This window comes from Colletotrichum chrysophilum (assembly GCF_026319265.1).
Source record: "Colletotrichum chrysophilum strain AFK26 chromosome Unknown scaffold_24, whole genome shotgun sequence".
Classification (NCBI taxonomy): Eukaryota; Fungi; Ascomycota; class Sordariomycetes; order Glomerellales; family Glomerellaceae; genus Colletotrichum; species Colletotrichum chrysophilum.
This window is the reverse complement of record NW_026517311.1, coordinates 258,314-279,496: the sequence shown is the minus strand read 5'-3', so window position 1 is coordinate 279,496 and position 21,183 is coordinate 258,314. Positions and strand designations below refer to the sequence as shown.

General features: G+C 53.3%; 2 protein-coding genes across 2 annotated transcripts; both read right to left on the bottom strand.

The window, feature by feature from the left end:
• Positions 1 to 4,604: 4,604 nt before the first annotated feature.
• COL26b_004122 (uncharacterized protein) lies at positions 4,605 to 5,121 on the bottom strand (the record flags this gene model as incomplete). The annotated part of the gene is made up of 3 exons (XM_053177003.1): positions 4,605 to 4,761; positions 4,834 to 4,937; positions 5,035 to 5,121. 3 exons carry the CDS (start codon positions 5,119 to 5,121, stop codon positions 4,605 to 4,607), a joined length of 348 nt encoding a protein of 115 aa, XP_053039072.1.
• A 2,197-nt stretch (positions 5,122 to 7,318) lies between these two features.
• On the bottom strand, positions 7,319 to 10,070 carry COL26b_004121 (uncharacterized protein; the record flags this gene model as incomplete). Its single annotated transcript, XM_053177002.1, has 3 exons — positions 7,319 to 8,972; positions 9,024 to 9,453; positions 10,034 to 10,070. The coding sequence occupies 3 exons, from the start codon at positions 10,068 to 10,070 to the stop codon at positions 7,319 to 7,321; spliced, it is 2,121 nt and encodes a 706-aa protein (XP_053039071.1).
• Positions 10,071 to 21,183: the final 11,113 nt, after the last annotated feature.

Sequence of the window (21,183 nt, the reverse complement as noted above, 5' to 3'; positions counted from 1 at the left end):
GCTCGGCAATCCAAAAGAAATTAGGATCGAGTTGATCGGGTCAAGGTGAAGGATGTTATCTATCTGAAATCTGGCTAGCATAGAATGTTTTTGCACTGGATCAACGCACGTTGCCTGGGTTTGCTCGGATACGTAGTCATCTCCGATCACCGTCTTTTGTCGATTATCCCGACGGGTATCCCAACTCACCGTCAAGAAAACTGTTAGCTACAAAAGATGCCCATTCAAGGCGTAGACGCACCTTCCACCATTCTTGTGCAATGGCTCGGCTTCGTTCGAAAGCTAGCATGGAGGATCTCATCCGGTCGAGACATAAGATAATCCGACGCTTGTTTTATAACTCGACGGTCAACCGCTTCGCTGATCCCGGCCAGGAGCGGATGAGGGTGCTGGGCGGTCTTTGGAGGACACTCCGCGACACAACGAAAGATCGCCTTCAAAAAGCGACAATACGAGGCGACTTCGCATTGATAGCTTGCTTATTCCTACCGGTTTCCGCAGGACTATGAAATCGAGTCCTCCCTCCTCTCGCCCTTGTTCACCTCTCATACCGCTGTCGAACTATGAGTTATCCTACCACCAAGCATCTTCTCGTGCCCTCGTCAGGCACACGTCTCTCAACTGAAGGTAAGTGTGTGGCAGCTTCAAGAACTTTCCATATTGAATTGTCAACTACTGTTATTGGGTTTCGGGAGTATGAATGAATTGCTTCTGTTCACAATTTTCTCCTTCTTTCTTTCAATGACCTTACTTGTGATTCGTACTATTGGATGTAAGTGCCGGTGTAGGCTAGTCAGCTGAGGTAGCTGAGGCAGCCTCATGTTGACGCTCGTTCAAAAACTTTCGGCGACTGTCTGATACTTCATTTTCTCTCTCCCGTCACCTCTTCCTGTAGTGTATTCTTCCCTTTGGCTACTACTTGAAGCTCGGTCGCACTATACTTATGAGCTTGATACTGGCATCATGCAATGGGAAGGACTTGCACGAACTACCAGCTCTCTGAGGATTCCCTAGTTCTCCACAACAATTAAGAATAATGACTCAGCTACTTCGACCAGTCGTCATTGCCTGCGCAAGAAGCTGTTAGATGCCTTGATCACCCATACTTACACTGGAGGGCTTTGGTGGCTGAGTTGGAGTAGCCTGGGTCTCTTTGGTAATCAGCTTGAAGTGAACGACTGTACAACTCTGTGCACCATGCCGACCGATGACTTTATTAATCTTTCTATAATTTCAAAGCTCCGCGTCGCACTTTCACTACTCCTCCAGAATATTCTCCTTCCAGTGTCTACTTGCTTGAAATATCATTCTGCCGCTGACGACGAATGCTTCCGCTGTAAGACCTAGGCCACAGGTTTCTACGATGATCAGCCCGCAGTACGTGCCACCGCCTTTCATCGTCCGTGACATATACGACTCTGTATCACAGCAAGCATGGACTCTTCCACATCGGTGGCAAATCTAGCATTCAGTCGCAAAACGGGTTTCGCTCTAGATCAGAGACCAGCATTAATTCACAACGAGACAGGTTATCGAGGAAACGCCGTGGCTTCCTGAGGAAAGGAAGAGACTTCACACTTATCATCATTTTATACCAAGCCGGATGATATAGCATCGATCTCTTACATACGTTCGTGCTGGACTATTATTTAATTTCTGGTTAATGCTACTGCTGACAACCCGGCCAATAGCAGTTGCTTCAGATTTCCTCATTAGCCGATACAACTGGCTCTGACCGTGAAATAGCAGCGGAAAAAGACAAGTCGATGACAAGACACCTGTAGTCTGACCGGTCGGGTTTCAGTAACTACCGCCTTCTTTCAAAGTCTTCCCGCGTTTATTAGCTAACATAACCAAGAATATATGCGTGGAGTCCATATGGTTGAACTAAGTTTAGAAGAGTTGAAGGTCACATTCGTCGCCATGAGGGTTGAGAATATGAAGGGCGTAGGGCACACGTGGTTAGTTCAGATGTCTGGGCCGTATTTACGTATTTGTTGACCAGTCTCGGTGGTTCTGTCACGAAATATTCTCGTATTTATAGTAGAATGAACTGAAAAGCCCCTGAACGATACTCAAGGTCACGACAAAGTTGCTTAACCGCACAATATATAAAACGGAGATGATCTCCAACACCCTTTGAAAGCAAACCAATCAAGGTTCCGGCGTCCATGTTTCCAGATGATCGTGTTATCATAGGGGCCAATGCCACGGAACATCCACGGATGCCTCGCAATTCCCGACGTAAGTTGGCATGTGAAACCTTAATACCGACGATAGCATGCATCTCTTGTGCTCTTCTTCGTCATTCTAGTATTCCGAATGGCATAATTATGCCACGGAGAAGACATATTGCCTCTACTCTGACAGTCAAGGATCGTTTCTATAGTCGCTAGAGTCTTGACGGAGACTCTTCATCTCACCTATGATACTCGCGCAGAGGACTCGCAAGCGGGACCCGAGAGATTTTGAGTCACTCAAATTTGATATTTCTATCACGTTTATAGTCTGCTTCAAAGTATAGGTCAACGCATCGACTGCCGTCGCACCGCGATCACAGGATATTCTCCCAGCTCTCCGCCGCTCGCGTTGGCTCAGTAAACGGCTTTTCTGGGACTCACCATATTGATAGTACTCAAAATAGAATACACGGCTTGAATAGTTCGGTAGTCTGAGCGAAGGACAGGGACTGTTTCCAACGCAGTGACCTGCACTTCAATGTCCAAACGAGAGTGTTGATCTCGCCACAATACTGAAAATTCCATGTCAAACTAGAAACTTCGCAACTTCCACCACATTATTGCTATGCTAGCACACATCACAATGCAGAGGTGATTTTATAGACGCATCATGCGTCGCAAGACGTCTAGAGCCTCAATGTCCATCTTACCGTCAATGCGGTGTGAAACGGCCAGGTTTTCGCATGATTCTCATTTTCACATCATCGTTAATCATATTTCATCCCTTAAATATTCAATTTAAAGATATTGGGGCTTTATGTCTCTCTATTAATTAGGTAGTGAAGGGAGTCCAAAGTACGACTTGTCTCCCTGAAACATGTCGTCGATACCTACGTTTATCCGCCTTCATCATGCAAGTAATTGAGACTAGGTAGGAACGTTATATACCAAAGCTGAAAAAGATAATCTAGTTGTGAGTTAGTATCGGCAACGGAGAATTTACGAGAGTTATAGCTGGCGCCCCAATGGTTTCTCGCGTGAGGCATCGTCTCACGTTGAACGGTACTTAGTTCCAGGAACAGTACAGTCTAGGCACATCATTTTCTGCCGCGCAAAGAATCTTGAAGGATAGTCCCATGTCTTTTTATAGCTAAAATATCTTCTATTCCGACACGGCCGGCATCCGAGTCGGTGGTCGTTAACATCATGCACGAACTACGACCTTCCAACTCTCCGCACCTAGGAGCTCTCGCAAGATGGCGAGACGCCAAGGAAGTCAAATTGATAAGAAAGCCTGAAAACCTTCAATATTGCTCTTATACAATGTAGCTTTCTTATACTCTTGCTTTTACCATTATGAAGTTCGATCGGGATCGGCGGAGGACTGTATCATACCTCCGGCAGGCCTTCTAGACGGACCACAATGTTGCATAGACTGAAGGTTGTTCCTCATCCGTCAAACTTCGTGGGTTATACGCGACAGGAATAGAACAGTGTCAATGAGTCTAGCACGATATCTAGGATCGGTCGGTTGTGGGAGCTTTGAATGACTGGCCGGGTTAAGGTAACAATGACCAAAGTGCGCTCACCACTGTAGCCTTGAAATCTGGCAATCACCTGGATGGATTGCGGGGAGTCGTGCGGATGCCCGATTGCTCGGAAGTGACTCTCTCCCTTTATAAGTGTGCAGATGTGGAGGGTCAGCTGAAGTCTACAGCTCGTTCAGTGATTTCAGACATGGACGTGGACGCCAACAACGGTTCAAACCTCATTATCACCACGATAAAAGGCGGAGGAACGCCTGAGAGGAGGTTTCGCTCAAAGCCGACAAGATGAGTGAGGGGTTGCATGGCATCTGTAAGTGGCCAGAGCCGTGATCAGGGGCATACGTTCCACCCTCCTTACAGATAATCCTTACCAGGCATAGACTAGGTGCCTTAGACGTCTTCGTCCAGCACTGTTGGGACATCATTCGCTCGAGTATTCCGTCAGTATTGATCCTGTCACACGCGCCGTCCATTCAATGCTGGCAGGTTGGCAAGTCGATATCATATTGAGGGCTCGAGACAGTTAAGTCGTCACAGAGGCTTGTGATTGTGGAATAAGGCAGAGTATGCACATCAATCCGATTGGCATGTCACCTGGAATGACGGAAAAGACGGCATATTTATACCACTTCAGAACCTCCTTGACACCTTGCAGCACATGTGAAACCACGTAAATCCTCAAAAACGGTGGGTATTCATTCAAGTCTCCCGAGCCTCTAACTCGATTGCGTTCACACCAGATATCTGACTGCCACAACCTCTGCCGACATCACCTTTGCTCGTAATCATCATTATGAATGTCAAAGAGCCTCAGAAAACAAGACCCAAGCCATAGGACGCATCATCGCGCTTCCCCTTCACGCCAGCCCACCATCCTTCAGCGCTGGCCGCCCTTAGCCTGTGCCGCCGCATCGCGATTGATAGCCTCCTCGCCGAGGACCTTGCTCGCAGCCATGAACCTATCCCTCATCAGCATCGAGCTCTGCATAGCTTCGCGCTCATCCGTAGCGCTTCCCGCCTCAACATCTCCTGCTCTCTGCCCCAGCAGATCGAACAGAGACATCCATCACCCGGGGAAGGACTCGAAAGAAGGACGATATACTCACATGCCACCGTGCCACGCACCCAGTCCCCGCATACTCTCCGCCTGCACGCTCGTCATACGAACCAGGTTCTCCGTATCCGCAAGGTTGGCAGACAGCTGAGCCAGCTGCGAATGGAGGTGTGTCTGGTGTTCTTCAGTCAGCGTCGTACTTCCCTCCATCATCCCCAAATCATCAGGGGGCGAGACGCCAAGCCAAACTCACCAGCTGCCTCGACTTGACCGCGCCGCCCGAGCTCGCCGAGATGGACGGTCTCGTCGTGTGCATATTGAGACTCCGTGTGGAAGCCATCTTGTGTTTTTCTTGCGTCTCGGCCTTTCAGGGGCTCTGGTTCTTATGGTGTTCTGGTGGCACCGGTGAGTAGTTGTCTTGCTGAAGGCATCGGTCAGTAAACCATCCACCACCGTGAAAATCGCCTCCTCAAGCGTATCGCCAATATCCCGTTCCGACGTGGTCAGATTCATACACACATCAAGTCCGTTGCGCCGCATGAAACCTACCTAAACAAAAACAATGCAAAAGTGGGGGAGGGGTAAAACACCACACATCGCCATCACCATACCATCAACTCACCTCAAAAAGACAAATGCACCGCGTCAATATCGCGTTTCGCGTCCCGCGTCTTCTCAAATCGATAGGAGAACTCCTGACGTCAGTCGGTATGCCGTCGCGCCGTGATGTCGTCCAAACAGACTCTCCTAATAAACAATCTCATGCAGTCCAGGAAACAAACACTGAACCAGCGGTTGCACCGCCTCCCCACCAAAAAGAAGTGGACCCCGTAAACAAAACACACCCGACACTGAATCGGATCCCGCCTGCCGCGCCGCCCGTCCGTGCAACCTGCCAATCCCCGTCACCAGCTGTCTACCTACCTCCCATGATGACATGATACCCAGGTACGTGCCCCGCAGAGAGTCAGGCAACATGCCTGAACCGCACACAACCACACTTACAAGCCAGCAACAACCTTTCCCCAGTCGGCCCTTCCACCAGACGACACGCATAAATAATGACCTACATATCTGACGTGGCAAAAAAAAAACCAAGCAACGCGTTCGAATGATTTGCTGATGGATGGCAGCACTACATGTTCCCACGCGCAAGGCTGGACCAAAAAAGGTTCCAGTTCGCACGGATGGGTTCCTCCTGTCTCGACTTCAGATGGCAGCTGCAATGCATGCATCGCCTCCAATGCCTCTGAAAGTAACAGAAGGAATGTAGACATCCAGTCAGGCAGGCGCAGCAGGGCTAGCTGCTTAGTAAAAAAGAAATTGATCCTCGGCCAAGCTCACTCAATCCGTGTTGCCAGTGTCTCATCCAACCCGCGCCTGAGTTTGGCTTGTGAGAAAGGAACGTCCTCGCGAAACTGCAGATCTGCGTCATAGTCTGCTTTTTCACAAGCCACGGTCCGAGCCACAAAAGGGGCTTTTCAACACGCCTTTCACATCGTCACTCACGGTCTGAAGTCATTGAAAATATTGCTTTGAGTCTGACTTTCCATTGCGCTCAAGCTGAACGCCTAAAGGAGCTGCCTACATGCCGTGCCCCTCGAACTTTTCTAATTCCACCTCTTCCCAAACGGAGCCTCCATCCACCCTCCGTCGCCATCATCCTCATCAGCGGGAAACTAAATATTACGAAACCAAAGCCAAAATTCCCCTTCGCAGAGAGGCTCCGGCCTGGGCATGCCACCCTTCTTCTCTCAGCCATGCAATAATCTTCCCATCTTTGTATTGCCGGATCAAAAACCCCTCCGGCCCTGTCTATGCTCGTTACTTGTGATCTCAACCGGCCGCTCCCGTGGTTTGCCCACAGAGAGGCCTTCCCCCCAAAAGAAAATTTCGTCGTGAAGGACAGACACAAAAGAAAAAATAGCCTGGATAGGCTTTCCGTTTTATACACATCCAACTTCCCACGTCGCCCATCATGGCCCAAGGAACGCAAGACATTCGTCACCGCCGTAAGGTTTCGGTATGAATCAACTTTTGAAGACCGGCCACGTCCGTCACTTCGCAAATCAGAACCCATCCAGACGCCCGCCGTCGTGACGTAATCATCTGTTTCCAAACCCAACGGCGGTTCCTCGAAACCGAGCTGAAGAAGTCGTCCACGCCAATGCTGCTATTACCAGAAGTTGAAAATCTGTTCCCATCGCCACAATGCCGTATGTATGTACTGGACTATGGTCCATTCGATAAAGGAAAAAGGTCGTCGAATTAGCTATGTGTTTTTGTCGCGAATAGACCAAGACCCTGTCTAAACGTTTCGTGTCGTTATCGTGTTGCCGTGGGACGAGGTGAGAAGTTGGAGGTGTGCTCGTAGGATCAGGGTAGTGCGATTCCCATAGTCGGCAAGCGTGCCGGATGAAGGAGACGTCTCATCGTGTTCGTGTCGGGTCGCAGTTGTGCCATACATGTCAATGCCGTTCCGTGTCGCCGGCTCGGCGTCATCGCTTCGATGTGGTGAAGCAGCCAGACGCTTGGATTTACCGCACTCCTATGGGCGGGCGCGCTCCAAGACTACTCTGACTGCTGTGGGCTGAGGGCTCAGTGTCCGGTTGAGATTCACCACTGCCCGCGCTGGCGCTCGCACTACCAGTCAGACTTCTCACATTCTTCTGCTTGGGTGGAAGGAGGCCGCTCACCCCGACATGTTGCTCAACCTGCTGTGGCGCGACTGCGTTACCATGGCCGGGAGGGTATCGGGGCACGGGTTGACGGACACCGTCAGGAGGCGATGGCCGGCCGTTCATGGACGGGCCGCCATAACCGTTCGGCGGCGAAGGTCTACCGCTGCCACCTCGAATCGAAGGGCTGTACGGGTTTCCCGGGGACTGACTAGCTCGTCGAGGGAATGCTCCGTTCATGCCCATCTGCATCGGTCCTCCCATCTGCATTTCGTCCAAGCGCGAAGCCGTCAGCGAGTTCGCTCGGGATCCCGCGTGCATGGCGCCTCGATCGACTGCGCCGTAACGGTTTGACGTCATGGACAGGAGCGGGTCGTCCAAGATGTTCTCGTTCATGGGAGGCATGTTAGCGATCTGGCTAGATCGATTGCGGCCGAAGTTCGGGCGAAATCTCGAGTTTCGAACAGGGGGTGCTGCAGAATCGTAAATCTCATTCTTGTGATATTGGGCACGGTTGGGAGGAGGGGGTGCTTGTTTCCGGTTCTTCCTTGATGTGACGCTCATCATATCGAAATTCTCAGGGTCGATCATGGGAGGCGCGGGTCCAGACATGGGGTCGAAGTAGTCGTCGTCATCGTCCTCATCATCAAATGCCTGCGCGCTGTTGCGCATTGGGTGAGGTCCTGGGGGACCTCTTCTGGGAGGCGGTCCCCTCGATCTCATCCGCATCTCTCGCTCCCTCATCGCCAGCTCCCTCTGGCGCAACTCTAACTCTCGTTCACGCAGTGTCAAGTCAGAACCATCCGGGCCGGGGACGTAGCCAGGCTCGCCACCCTCGGGAATATCGTCGTACAGCATGAGGTGAGAGAACTCCTCCAATTCATTTCCTTCCAGCGATCCTCGCCTGGATGCTGCTCGAGATCCAGGTCCGGGCGGGCCACGGGGGTAGCCGTTGGGGGGGCCTCCGTTCATAGGCGGTCGGCGCATGCTCGGGGGCGGGGGCCCCAAGTTGGACGAGTTCCTCGGGCGGGGACCACGAGGAGGCATGCCGCTGCCGTTCATCGGGCGCGCGCCGTTCTGTGTGGACATTCTTGGCGCCGGTGACTGGGAGGTGGGAGATCCCGGGGCTCCCATGCCATCGACAGGCTTGGGCGGCCTCTGGCGGTTGACGATATTCAGGTTGTGAAGAACAGCGTAGAGTGTTTCGATACGCGGAACGGGAATGCGGGCTTCTTTGGCCAGTTTGATCGGGGAACCAAGATATGTCTCGACCTCCATCGGGCGTCTCGCGATGTAATCCTGCCACATGATGCTCTCGGTAGGCGTGGGCTTCGTCATTTCGTCGATTGTCTTTTGCTTGAAATCGGGTGCGAATTTGCAACCGTGCGCCGTCGCGAGGGCGAGCAGTTCATCGATCACGTCGTTTACCAGGTCCCTAACGCCAATCTTCTCGAGCAGCTGGGTATGGTTTGCTGTCTCGAATATCACACTCGCAGGGTGGAATGCAATCGGACTAGGCATTTGTCAGTAAATGATTGGCGCCAATGTCCCCAGGGGTGCTTACCCAATGACCCTCTCGTACTGCTGTTGGCGAATATTCTGAGAAACCTTGCAGTCAACCTGGCCCGTTGTCAATGTCATGGCAAGCGCCTGAGCCATATCCTCCTGAATCGCCGGCGGGATGTTATCATTCTTGCTGGAGGGTCCGACCCAAATTTCAGTAGATCCCTTGTGCTCGAATTCGCTCTGGCCAAGCTGAGAAAGCTCAGCGTTGGAAACCAGCGACAGGACGACATTGGTAGGGAATCGTTCTTCGATAGCGGCTTCCACACCGAGTGTATGAGTCGTGTTGACCAGGATGCATGTGTGCTGGGGAGTAACAACAGCATCGATGACGGCGGCGAGGTCGTAGACGTCGGGAAGGGCCTTGATGCACAGAATCACATAATCGAATGGACCGACGGTGTTGGCGGCTTCTTCGGGAACGCGGACGACTACAAACCCGCGTTAGCAAGTGTTTCCTGTGACTTTCTGGAATACTGGAGGTTGCTTACCATGTCGAGGCTTGAAGCGTTCGTTGCCAAAGACGGGTGACCTGCAGTCCCTTGATTAGACGCTGCGCGGAAGGCTCGGCAGGGAGCAAAACGTACTTGAACGAGATGCCGTATTGCGCAACATGATCATATCCGGACTTCCACACGAGTGTAACGTCGCAGGCATTGGTGGCCTGTAATCTCCATGACAAGAAGGCAGAAACTGGATTTCCTCCCACTGAACACACGCTCATTAGCTCACTGCTGGTGTTTTCTTCGGCCATAGCGAATCGCGTTCGACACGATGCACGAGCACCGGTGCCTGAAGCGAGGGAGAAAAAAAAAAGAGAGGGGTGGTAAGGAAAAAAACGAGTGTGGTTTTGGGGTTCAGGACGGGAAAGGTGTAATGGGGGGAGGGAAAGCCGGGCTGACGGGTAGAGATAAAGGGACACAAAATTCCGATCCACACGGTCGCACCGATGGAAGAAGAAGCAATTATTGGAGCGGGCGGGAAGAGTTGAAGCCAGGGAAATGGACGCACCTGAGAGGATCTTGAGCCGGGGCGTCATGGGTGCCATGATGGGCCCAAATGTGGATTAGCTGGTGGGCTGGCCAAGTGGTCGCCTGTTGTACCCTCTGTACACCACTCTCTCACGACAACGCAGCGCAAGCCGACGTCGTGAGCCTTGTGCAACGGACGGCGTATGGAACAGCCGCCGGATGTGGCTTTCGTTCGATGGTTCGCCAGCAACGAGATATGGCTGGTGCAATAGTGTGCCGTCAAAGTATCGCCGACACAGTTCGCAATTCGTTTCTTCTTTAGTTGTTCGAAATCCCCTACTGAGCGGCAGCAGGTCGGCAGGTGGGCGCGTTGTTGGGTTCGATAGGCCTCAGACCCAGACCCATTCGATTATGGGACAAGCGTATCGAGGCGGGTTTGGGGTGACGGGGAGATGAAGCGATTCGACGACCGATAGACTCTCTTTCTTCCTTCTCGTAGTCTGTGGTAGCGCCAAAGACGAGGTAGACCGAGGCGTTTTTTTGTGTGTGTTTTGTCAACACAACAGAATTAACGAACGTGACGCCTGGAATGGCTAGTCGAAGTCGTGGCGGGCCTGTCGAGCTGATGAAGGTGGGCTAACAGAATAAGGCCCGTTCGAAATGGGGGAAAGGGCGAGGCAATGCAGATGCAGCTGGTACGTGAAGCAAGAGCTGAAGCAGGCGCAGACGCGAAAGCACACACAAGAACGGGTAGCTAGGTAGGTAGGTAGGTACTAGGTCGAGAGAGGCTGCCGGGGAAGGAATCTGCAAAGCAACGAGAAGACTGCCTATGTAACGAACGGATGGTTGACCAAGAGCGTGTCGTGTTTCGAAGACTGGTCGGCCTGGGGGAGGACAGCGAACGGGGGGCGTGATCGTCGAAGGAGATGACGAGGTTTAGGATTACCAGAGGGCCAAAAAAGGAGACGGGGGGGTGAATGTGTGTTGTCTGGCGTTTCGTAGGACAACACTTTTTTTTTTTGGTTCACTCGTGCGAAAAACAACGAGGAATTGGGGTGGGAAGAGAGATCAGAGGAAGGGGGGAAAGGACGGGATGATGGCAGAAGGAGGGTGAGCCAAAGGTGGTGGAGAGCGGCAATGGCTGGACGAGGCGTGTAAGGTGAGGTAAGGTCAGGTCAGGACAGGTCAGGCCCGGCGCAGGGTGTGAGAGAGGTACGCAGGTAGGTAGGCAAAGTACCTTTTAGCGTGTCGTAAGGTGAAGGAGGTACTTTGGGCGTGTAGACTGCGGGCAGTTAGGTACGGCAAGGCAAGGCAAGGCAGGTCGGCTGCAGAGTGTTCCCCTCCCCTATGTAGGTGCTGTAAGGCAGGGCAGGTACTCGCTACTTGCTGGGATGGACGTGAGATTTGCAAGCTGGCAGCGGGGATTGGGGACTGGGAATTGTGTGCGCCGCCTTCGCCTTACGTGGAAGAGTGGATGAGGATGAGGTGGTGTGCGAGGTGTGAGGTGGTGTGTTTCGGGGAAAGACACCTACCTCTATGGATGTGAGGCCTGGTCTGGCAGTACGAAGTGCGGATTGCGCCTGGCGATAGGACGGCCTGGTGGGGTTAAAAGTGAAAAGCCACGCGGTAACGACCCGAAAGACGATGTGGTGACTGGACGAGTGCAAGAAGACACTCCTGGAGGCCCAGCGTCTGCGGAAGGCGGGCACGAGAGACGACGACAGGGGGCGGGGCAGGGTGGCCGGCCGTGGAGCGAGGGATGTACTCCAACCTTAGGCGCCGCCGGGGAGGTACACGACGGAACTCTCAGACCAGGCACAGAAAGAACTCGGGCTGCTAGTTGAGATTGAGAAAGAAACCTAAGCACATGGACAGGCAACAGCAGGTAAGGGTCCGGCGGGTATTCGGGGTGGTAAAGTGGAAGTCAGGAAGGACGTGGAAGGAGCAGATGGGACATATCCGCGACGAGGATACCTCAGAACAGGCCTGGACACATCCTGCCTCGGGCACATACCCAGACAGTGAATGGGCGACTGACAACCTGCTGGGTGACTAAGGTACTGCGTAGACGGACACGCAAACAAGACAGGAGGATGGGATATGGACTGGAACAGACTGGACTGGACTAGACGGTTGGGATGGATGGATGGATGGCCATCAGATCGGAGTGAGTGGGTTGCTCTCCTACAGCAGCCGCAGTAAAGATGTACACTGCGGCGTGCGTCGTACATACGGCTTCCGGGCTGCTTAGATGGGGATTGATGCACAGATTTCCATGGACCATTTGCATCCTACATACTAGATGCCGATGCGGATACACATTCGGCACCCTTTTCTTCGACTTGTATGTTCCAAATCGTGCGCCTTTTCTCGTTTCTGCAAAGCTGCGTCTGCGGCCTCTCCAATGTAGAGGATACATGCCATTTGGATGCTGGGCATCAATCTGCAAATACGGTTGCTTCCTTGCGTTTTTTTTTCTCTCTCTCTCCCTCTTCCCTTGTTGACTGATTGCCTGGCTGGCGCTGGTACGCTAAGGCTAAGGAAAAAACCGATGGCAGCGACCCAACCCCCGGACTGTGGATTTGCGACTGTGGATTTGCGACTGTGGATGTGCTTCGGGAAGGGCGGTGCAGGTTGCGTCTTCCCTGTCGAACTGTGCCTCTTTTTTAGGCCACTGTCGGTCGCTTGTGTTGTGTGCTGTGTTGTTCAACGGGCAAGGGAGGAAGGAACTGTTTTGCTGGGTTGGGTCCCGCCTTCTCTTTTCCCTTGACTTTCCTGGGAACTGCCTCCAGGGACAGACAGGTACGTACCCTTTCCTTCCATGTCTCTTCCATTCTCAGTCCCGTCCTGTCTGACTGGCATCGCCATAGAGAGAGTCAGGTACGTACACAAACAGGCAGATTTTCTGTGGTTCCTTTCAATTCTTGCTGCCCGGGAAGCTATTGTCCAAATTAATTCCCTATGATCCGGAAACATGACATTAATTGACATTCTGTACGCCCGCCCGACCGAACTCTGGGCTTGCTCGCCTCCCTCCCTCCCTGCCCGATCAGCTCGTCAGATACGTGGATGCATGGCACATCATGTACACGTACAGGAACACTTCCGAGTCCATGTCGTCTACGGATACATAGTGTGATAGTACGGCGCAGTAACCTCCCAACTGGGCAACCCTCCTAGCGCGCCGCCGCCCCCTTTGTCGTTGCGACCCGTTGGTTCCTTGGACAGCGTTGCAGGCGCAGAGAAGGACAAGACGTGGACGCCGCCGCCGCCGGTGTGTTGCGCGCGCGGGCAGCGGGATCTTCCTCCACTGGCCCGGGGGTTGATGTCCCAACTAGCAGTAGTCTCGACGGCCCATCAGAGATGGCGCGGGCACTGACTGTCCTGACTAGCCTACTTTCGTGCTGGATCAGGATCAAAATCACTGACGAGTTTTCCCATCCCACCCGGCGATAACGACTGGCTTGTACTGGTTCCTGTGCCCGGCGGGCCGAATGTTGGATCGGTGTCTTTGAGCACGCGTAGAAGAAGAAAAGTTTCGCACCTGATGAAGAATAACAAAGCATCAGCAAGCAACCTCAGTCATTGAACAGGGCAAGATGGGAAAGCAATTGGACCCCCAAAGCTTGTTGATAATCAACGACGCCGTACGCAATTGAAGCTGATTTGCAGGTACCCATCCTGCCATCCCCCACCACCCACAGTTGAGTCTGCGAGTGTGGCTCTACTGGCCTTCACTTCGGGCTGATTACGAGGGTGAGCCTGTTTTGCCAAGGAAAATGACAGTGCGTCGCAGGCGTGCAGGCCAGGGCGTGTATTGACTCTTGAGGTGTGATGCAATGCAGAAGCAGCGGTATGCGCCGCAAAAGCCGGACAAACAAGGCGGACGAGTCGGAAGATGAGGATCCCATGAAGAAAGGAAAGAAAAGTGCTGACAGCACAGAAACCTTCGGACTGTTGCAGCTCCGTTCAAGACAGTACAGAGGCATCCCATCAACAAGCGTAAGAACAGGCCCAGCCTGCGAGGTTGGTAGGCAGCTGTTGGCAGTCTTCATCCTCAGCTCAGGCGCTGTACTTCATCTCAAGACGTGGTAAGCCGCATCCAAGCGTAGGGCAGACCTGGCAGATCGCCCAGGCGCGCTTTCGTGTCGAGCGTGTCGTGGCATGGCGTCGGCAACTCCCTTTCGACTGACCGGCCTTTATCTTGCGCCGGACGTCCGAGCAAGAACAGCACAGATTAACTGACAACCGCAATGGCAACTCCCGGCGCGTTGGGGCTTCTGTATGTCTCGTTTGCCGGCGTTCACCTGCCACCGCTTGTGTGCATGGGACTGGTTCATGAGATAAGGCCCTTGTCGGTTTTTTGGTTGTCGCCCAAGTGGCTTCATGGAGAAACAGTCAGATCTGAGGTTCGGTTTGACTAGGTCAAGGCCTCGACTGACTGACTATCCTCACACTTGAATGGAACCTGCAGATTCCTCTGGTCACAATAGTGTGCGAGTGCAACACCAAACATTCGTGTCGCAAAGGTTGGCGTGCTCAGGGGTGTCAGTAGAGGACTGTAGGCCGTATTTTTTTTTTTTCTTTGCGTGGGGCAGTCATCAGCATACGATGCAGTCAACACGCGGGGGGACACGTCAAGTCGTCCCTCCCAGTGGCTGAGTCCTACCTAGCGTGGAACCGCGAAGCCGCAACCTTCTGGTTGGATTTGGCGGTGGGGAGGGGATGCCGGTCGGGAGGTACTGAAATGCTTGGTACCGTATTGCGGCATCGCAGACTTTGTGGTGCGCCCGAAAAAAGGACTGAAGACAGGCTCGGGAGCCCACCTCGGGCGTCCAGCTCGGGGATGCGGTACGTACCGGAACGAACGGCAGCCACTAATTGGTTTTCTTCTCTGCAAGTCGGACTTTCGAATGTTCGTCGAATTTGACGAGATGCTTCGCTCGACAGGCGGGACGGCGGGCTGACCGTTGTTGATTGCAGACGGAGCGGGCGGGCTCCGACTCGCCGTGGCGAACCGATGGGACGGCATGGGAGCCAATGGGGCGGTTGCAGAAGGAATAAACCAAAGTAAAAGATAGATTTCGACAATTTCACGACGAAATAAGGTGTCCCAAGGCAACGCTTTCGCTTGAATTGAGTTTGCTTGGCAATTGCAGAATGTCCACCAGACGGGATGGATGTTCATTTGTCTCCAATGTGTCAGGGCGCCCGGGAGGAGAGAGAGGAGCATCGCTCCTGACGTGAAATGGGAACTTTGTATGAAGTGGATGACAGATAAAGAGCCCATGGCAGTTGAGGCGATAGCGACCCAGGCCATACCTGCCATCGCCATCACCTGCCTTCCTTGAAAGTACCTTCCGTCTCGTTTGACAGTTCAATTGCCCGCGGGGAAAGGTGCGACGGGAGTGTCAGCAGCTACCTGATACAGCCGCACACCCTCGCGGTTGCCACAGGTAAAGAGCCAACAGTCAGCTGCTCGTCTCAGGGAAGGCGCGTTGGAAAACAGATGAACAGGTCAGGTCTTGCCCCAGCTGGCGAGACAAAGCTGAGGCACCTTAGCTGAGAAGGCACACATGGCAAGATGCCACAGAGTTCTTTCCGTCTGAACGCGGTCCTGTCTGTCCTATGACGAAACAATCGCGATCGGGTAACTGTCGCGGATGTTCCAGCGTCGCTTCAGCGTTGGAGACCTTCACCCAAATACATTAAAACGGCCCGACGACTACCCATATTCATCCTCCATTTGTTCCAGGTTGACTCCGTTTGCCTTCCATTTCCGCCGCAACGTCGCCTGCCATCAACAACGGAGAACGAAACAGGCCCTTGGAACATGACGGCACCGGTCTACCGTTATTGACAAGCCTCCGCCGTGCTTTTCGGAGACGTCGAAATATCGACACCGGCCCGCCAGGAGGAGGGATTCTTCCGGACGATTCAATCCCAGACCATGCCAGAGACACCGAGATACCTTTTGTCATGGAGACAATCTGCCCGCCCAGCTGTGTCAAGTGAGCCAGGCACTCGTCATTCCTTTTCGCAGCTTTTTCCTTCCTTTCATCGTCGGCCGAAACACCGCATAACTTTGCTCGGAGTCCTTCCCAACTCGATAACGGCCGTCCCACTGTTGTACGGCCTCTTCCATGGTTTTTTGGGCAATAGCATGAGATGGTCCGGCGCCAGCGTGCAGAACCACAGATTCCCGCTATGCTTGCGACCCTACCGGCTTTTGGGTCTTGACCAGTGAGTGGATCGAATCCCCATCCCGATTCCCCGTTCTACCTGGCTGTGCCTGATGTTGGTGTCCACTTCCTTGTCCCTGGCTCACAAAGCCGCCAAGACTGCCATCCGGGATACAGACAATGTGGACATCCAGCATCGCACCAGCATGGGCAAAAGGTGCCGCCCCCGAGAGCAGACGGTGTGCGGGCTCCAGATATCAAGACCAGAGACCACATCGCCGCGCATAATATCGCTTCAATATCATCGCATCATACGCCATGACCATTCGCATTCCTGTTGTCTGTCTATCAGCCATCGGAGCCGACCCTTCTTCGCAGGCATCTCTTCGGGACACCTTCCGTTGCTCGGAAACCAGGCCCGACGAGATGGATGCCGACAAGAAACAAATCACCTTCAATTCCATCTTCCCAGACAATTCCGCAACTCCGGAGCCTCCTCTCCCATGACCCTTATCTCATCATCTCGGTCCGCGCTTGGCTTGGGGGCCTACCACTCTGTGCATCCGACAGAGGATCGCTAAGCAGATTGGCATCTCGCTCAGGTCCAGAATCAGAATTCGGCTGCACCAGCATTGTTGGATCTTCGATCGTCAATCCCCAATACCCATAGCACTTTAAGGCCGCTCCACCCCTGGCAAGTCAAAAGTGGTGCCCCCGAGTCGGCACCCCAAGAAACAACATCCACAGGCCCCTAGGTTATCCCACATTCCCACAATGCTTTTTATTCCGAACAAGATGGGCGCGAACGGCGACACCGCCAGCTGTTCATACACTGCGTCGTTTGGCTGGCGGTTGTGCGATCGCAACATTTTCTGTGCCTCCGAAGCCTTTCGGCTCTCTGTCAACAACACCTGGAATGTCGCTGAGGCGTACTGCAGGTCGTACAAGGTACGCTGCAGTCCTTCGCTGTGCCTTGATACGGGGCCTGTTGTCCTGCAGCAGACTCGAAAATCTCGAAAATCACCTCCACTGTTATCTATCTTCGGAACGCCGTCTACAAGGCAAGCCTGCAGAAGGCGGCACAGCAGTGGATGGTGCTTGGGAAAACGCGCCAAGAAAAGCCAGGCACAGAACACCCAATGTCACCATACGCGTGTTTACGGATGCGCCCGGATAGATAGACCACACGGTTGTCAGCAAGCGGAACGAGGTCTCAGTGGAAAACGAACCGGACTCCCGGCGAGGGTCAATTGGGCCGCCCCATTTGTCAGTCCGCCCCCTGGTCTTCGGCCTGTTTGGCGAGCCCGGCCGCGGGATTGCAAATCAAAGCTCACCAAGCTCCCCTGCAGCGTTGTGCTCTTCTAGACGGGCACAGCGAGTGTTGGTCGGTCCCGGCTTTTGAGGACCAGCATGGGAATAGAGTGCAGCGGCCAACCAGTGTTGCCCGCTGGTGCTTCTTCTCTTTCTGCTCAACTCACCTTCCGATAGCACGCTTACGGATACAGTACACGCAGGCACCTACGACCCAAAGGAGAAGCATCAGGATTTGGCTGTTTACTCGCCCATGTGCTGCTGCAGCTCAACCTTGGAAGGGAAATTAGCAAAAGACCATCCAAGATGCCAAGTTGTGGTGTGGTGCTCCAAGAGGTGTGCCGCGAATCCCTGCAGAAAAGTTGCCTTAGCACCAAACTTAGAGACAGCTTGATATAGCCCCTGGCTCGCCCCTGGCTCGCCCCTGGGCTGCCACTCACTGGCACCTAGCAAGCCTGGCCAAGCCGTATTTGGCCCTAGCAGCAATCATTCAGCTCTTCTGGTAGGGTGGACAGGCCCTGTCATCAGAGGAGCGTCATACTGTCATCGATCAAATCATCGTCTGTGCCACCTCTCCTTCTTGACTCGAGCGGCAGCCGGGCCTGAATTTTTGAGAGACAGACAAGACGCTAAACATTGATGAACACCCGCTGTGGGCAGATTAGGCCTCAGGGGCTCAAGTTACAAACTTTTGTTTTGCTGTTTTTGTTGTTGTTGTCAGCTAATCATGCTAACCCAAATAAGCTGTACTAGGTTCCTCGATTCTTTTTGATTTTTCAAGGTCCACGCAAGTTTCTTCTTTGCGTTCCCTCGAATCCTTTACGCCCAATTGTGATTATCATTCCCTCGGCTCGTCAGGCTGCAGAGGTACAGAATAATCGACAGAATAATCGTACAGTAGAAAAACAGAGTCCAGAACAATCTCACTCCCCCACCTCTCCCGAATCAAACCCGCAAATAACGGGACGCGAACTCATTCTCGAGAGGTCAGCCCCTAGTTCGTCTCTATTAAAAAATCGACCAGGGCATCGCTGATGAATGACGCACTGGATGCTACCGCGTCGATGTACGTACCGCTTTAGGGCGCGCCATGCCGCGCCACAATCATGGATCCCGGTTGATTATTTGGGCTCCTAAGACTTCCAAAGGTCCAAACACAGGCGGCTTCTTCGGAGAGAACGCCACGAGTGCCTAGCTCAGACATGTGCCTCCACGCCGCCCCCAGGACAGTTGAGGCCGTTATCAAAATCCGTCAAGCTCGAATATTGGTCTGCCATCAGGAAAACGGCTGCATGGCTAGCAACAACGGCAGCGGCGAGACATCGCGGGGGAGAGGCTGAGGATCGGCAGGTCGTCAGCGGCCAGCCGTACACCACACCGGGAATACGAGTACGCGCAGGCGACTGTGGCACAAGACAACAAGCTTACCGCCAGTCTCGCCGCATGTGTCTGCACGACGGATCCGGATCTACTGTCACGCCGTACCTGAGTGTTTCCAGGTGATTAAACTGCACAAGAATGATTCTTGAGCCGCGTTTATTGGCCGAGCATCAAATCACCACCCATCGATCCACGGTAGCCATCGATTTCTCTCACAACCGGGATGCCGAACGATAAACACCAGCGCCCGTGTACCTCCTGAATGCTGCATGTCGGCAATGCCACATTAGCCGCATCCGTGGGCGTAAGTACGACGGACGTGTCTCACATCAACCGGAGTTCAATGGGAAAGGGGACTTTGACAGCCAATCTGTCACTCTATTGTAAGCCAAAGCCTTGGAGCATCAAGACAGCTCTTGACATCCCAGCGTCTCGGGCCTAGGTATTGATTCCCAGAAACGGTCGCACTTTCCTTTTGGCAACTGCCGACAAGCCAAATGATACGGGGCAGACGACTGCAGCAATCCATCTTGGATGAGCCAAGTGGCGTGCGGTTCGGCTGGCTACAGACAGACGGATCTTCATGGAGGATCAGCAAATTGCACAAGAGTCGTCCATTCCGCGCGGAACCATTCAACAAGCCACCGAATGGCGCATGGCATCCCTGCTTCGGCTCGTTAATGTGGGGATGAGGTTCGGCCGGTTAGGAAGAGAGAAAAAAAAAGAAAAGAAAAAAAACCAGCGCCTGCTTTCCTGCATCACGGCTCAGCCGACGTTCACTGGCGAGAACTGAGCTTAACTCTAACTTCCACCGACGATTTGATTTCCTTTCCTGACTGATTAAGCTGCCGTGGCAAATAGCGAAAGTCTGGGGCTTGGTAGGGCCGGCAAGATCCAAACGATCATTGCGGTTGGTTCAGAGGAGGAAGCGTCATCTTCGAATCTATGGTTTCCAATGAGATGGTTTAGATCCGACCAGGACGGCCCAAATTCTCCGGGCGGACGGCCGGGTACCTTGCTCTGGACGGGGTATCGCGTTTCGAGGTCGCAATACCGGTTGGCGAGCAGCCGCTACGCGAGAACCAATCCCTGGGGTCATGCCCAAACGTATGCAATGGCAACCCTGTACGGGTACCGGCCGTTTTTTTCAGCCCCCATATTCCGTACTTCTTGCTCGCTCCGGGACATACAAAGCGAGTACCAGCTCGAACAATCTGCCATTTTGCCTCCCATTTCCCATCCTTCTGTCGCGATAAGCACGCTAATAGCACGGCATGTCAGTGATCCGGCTCATTGCGAAATGGACTTGATTGGTTGTCGTAGCGTCTCGAGCATGGTGGTTATGCGGGTGTATTGCTTGGCCTCGCCTGCCTGCTTATATCGCCCCTGATGGCGAGTTGTCAATAGCCTCTAACCTCCTAGGCCACAGGCTTTGCCGCTGGGCTGCAGGATGGGTAGCGAGGGGGGACTTGCTTGGTTGTTGAGCAATGATCGCAGCTCCAGGGCTGCAGCTCATCATCTCTGAACCGTGGAAGGACCGCATTGGTGTCTTCATGTTGCATGCCTATCATTGACCTGTCGGTGGACGCATCCTCAGAGTACGATGGAATATTCTCAGCAGAGCCGGGGAATGTCAACATTCCGGACCGTCAAGGTGTGTTGTCTCCTGAGTTGAGAGTGGTGGTGACTTGTCTCCGATGGTCTGATATTTGTCCGAGCGGCACATACCCGGGAGGATCACGGCAGGCCGGGCTACGTCTCGCTAGGAGATTATAGGAGCTGCGCAGGGTTTGAGCCGGAAAAATGTGGTCGAATCGTTGAAGATGAACGCGCCGAGTCGTCGCTTGACTGCCTCCGGTGTTGTCGTCTAACCATGTTGAAAGCAGCTGGTAACACAAGCTTTTCGATTCCCGTCTTGGGAAGGACGGAGTTGGAGGTATTACCATTCCGAGTGAGTGGTAGACTAGTGACAACAGCACAGTTTCCCTGGTATCATTACCCTCATGTCACTATTGTGTCAGAAAAATGGTTGCTACTGCCCAGGACCACGACTATCTGTGCTTTACTATGACGTCCCAAACGTGGGAGCAATCTCTGAGGAGCATTTGCTAGTTCAGGTAGACGTTGTGGGTAACCTTTTTCGGTCTCATCTCTTCTAGCGTCGCGGCATGCCATGCGATCTCGCTCGGACGGTGCGTGACGGCCTTCACTGCCGTCCAGATAGCCTGTGCGGCTGTCGTCCCATCGTGAGATCGACATTGCATGTCTGTGTGCGGAATATGTAGGATCAAAGTCTCTTGGACGTATTGTATGAGTC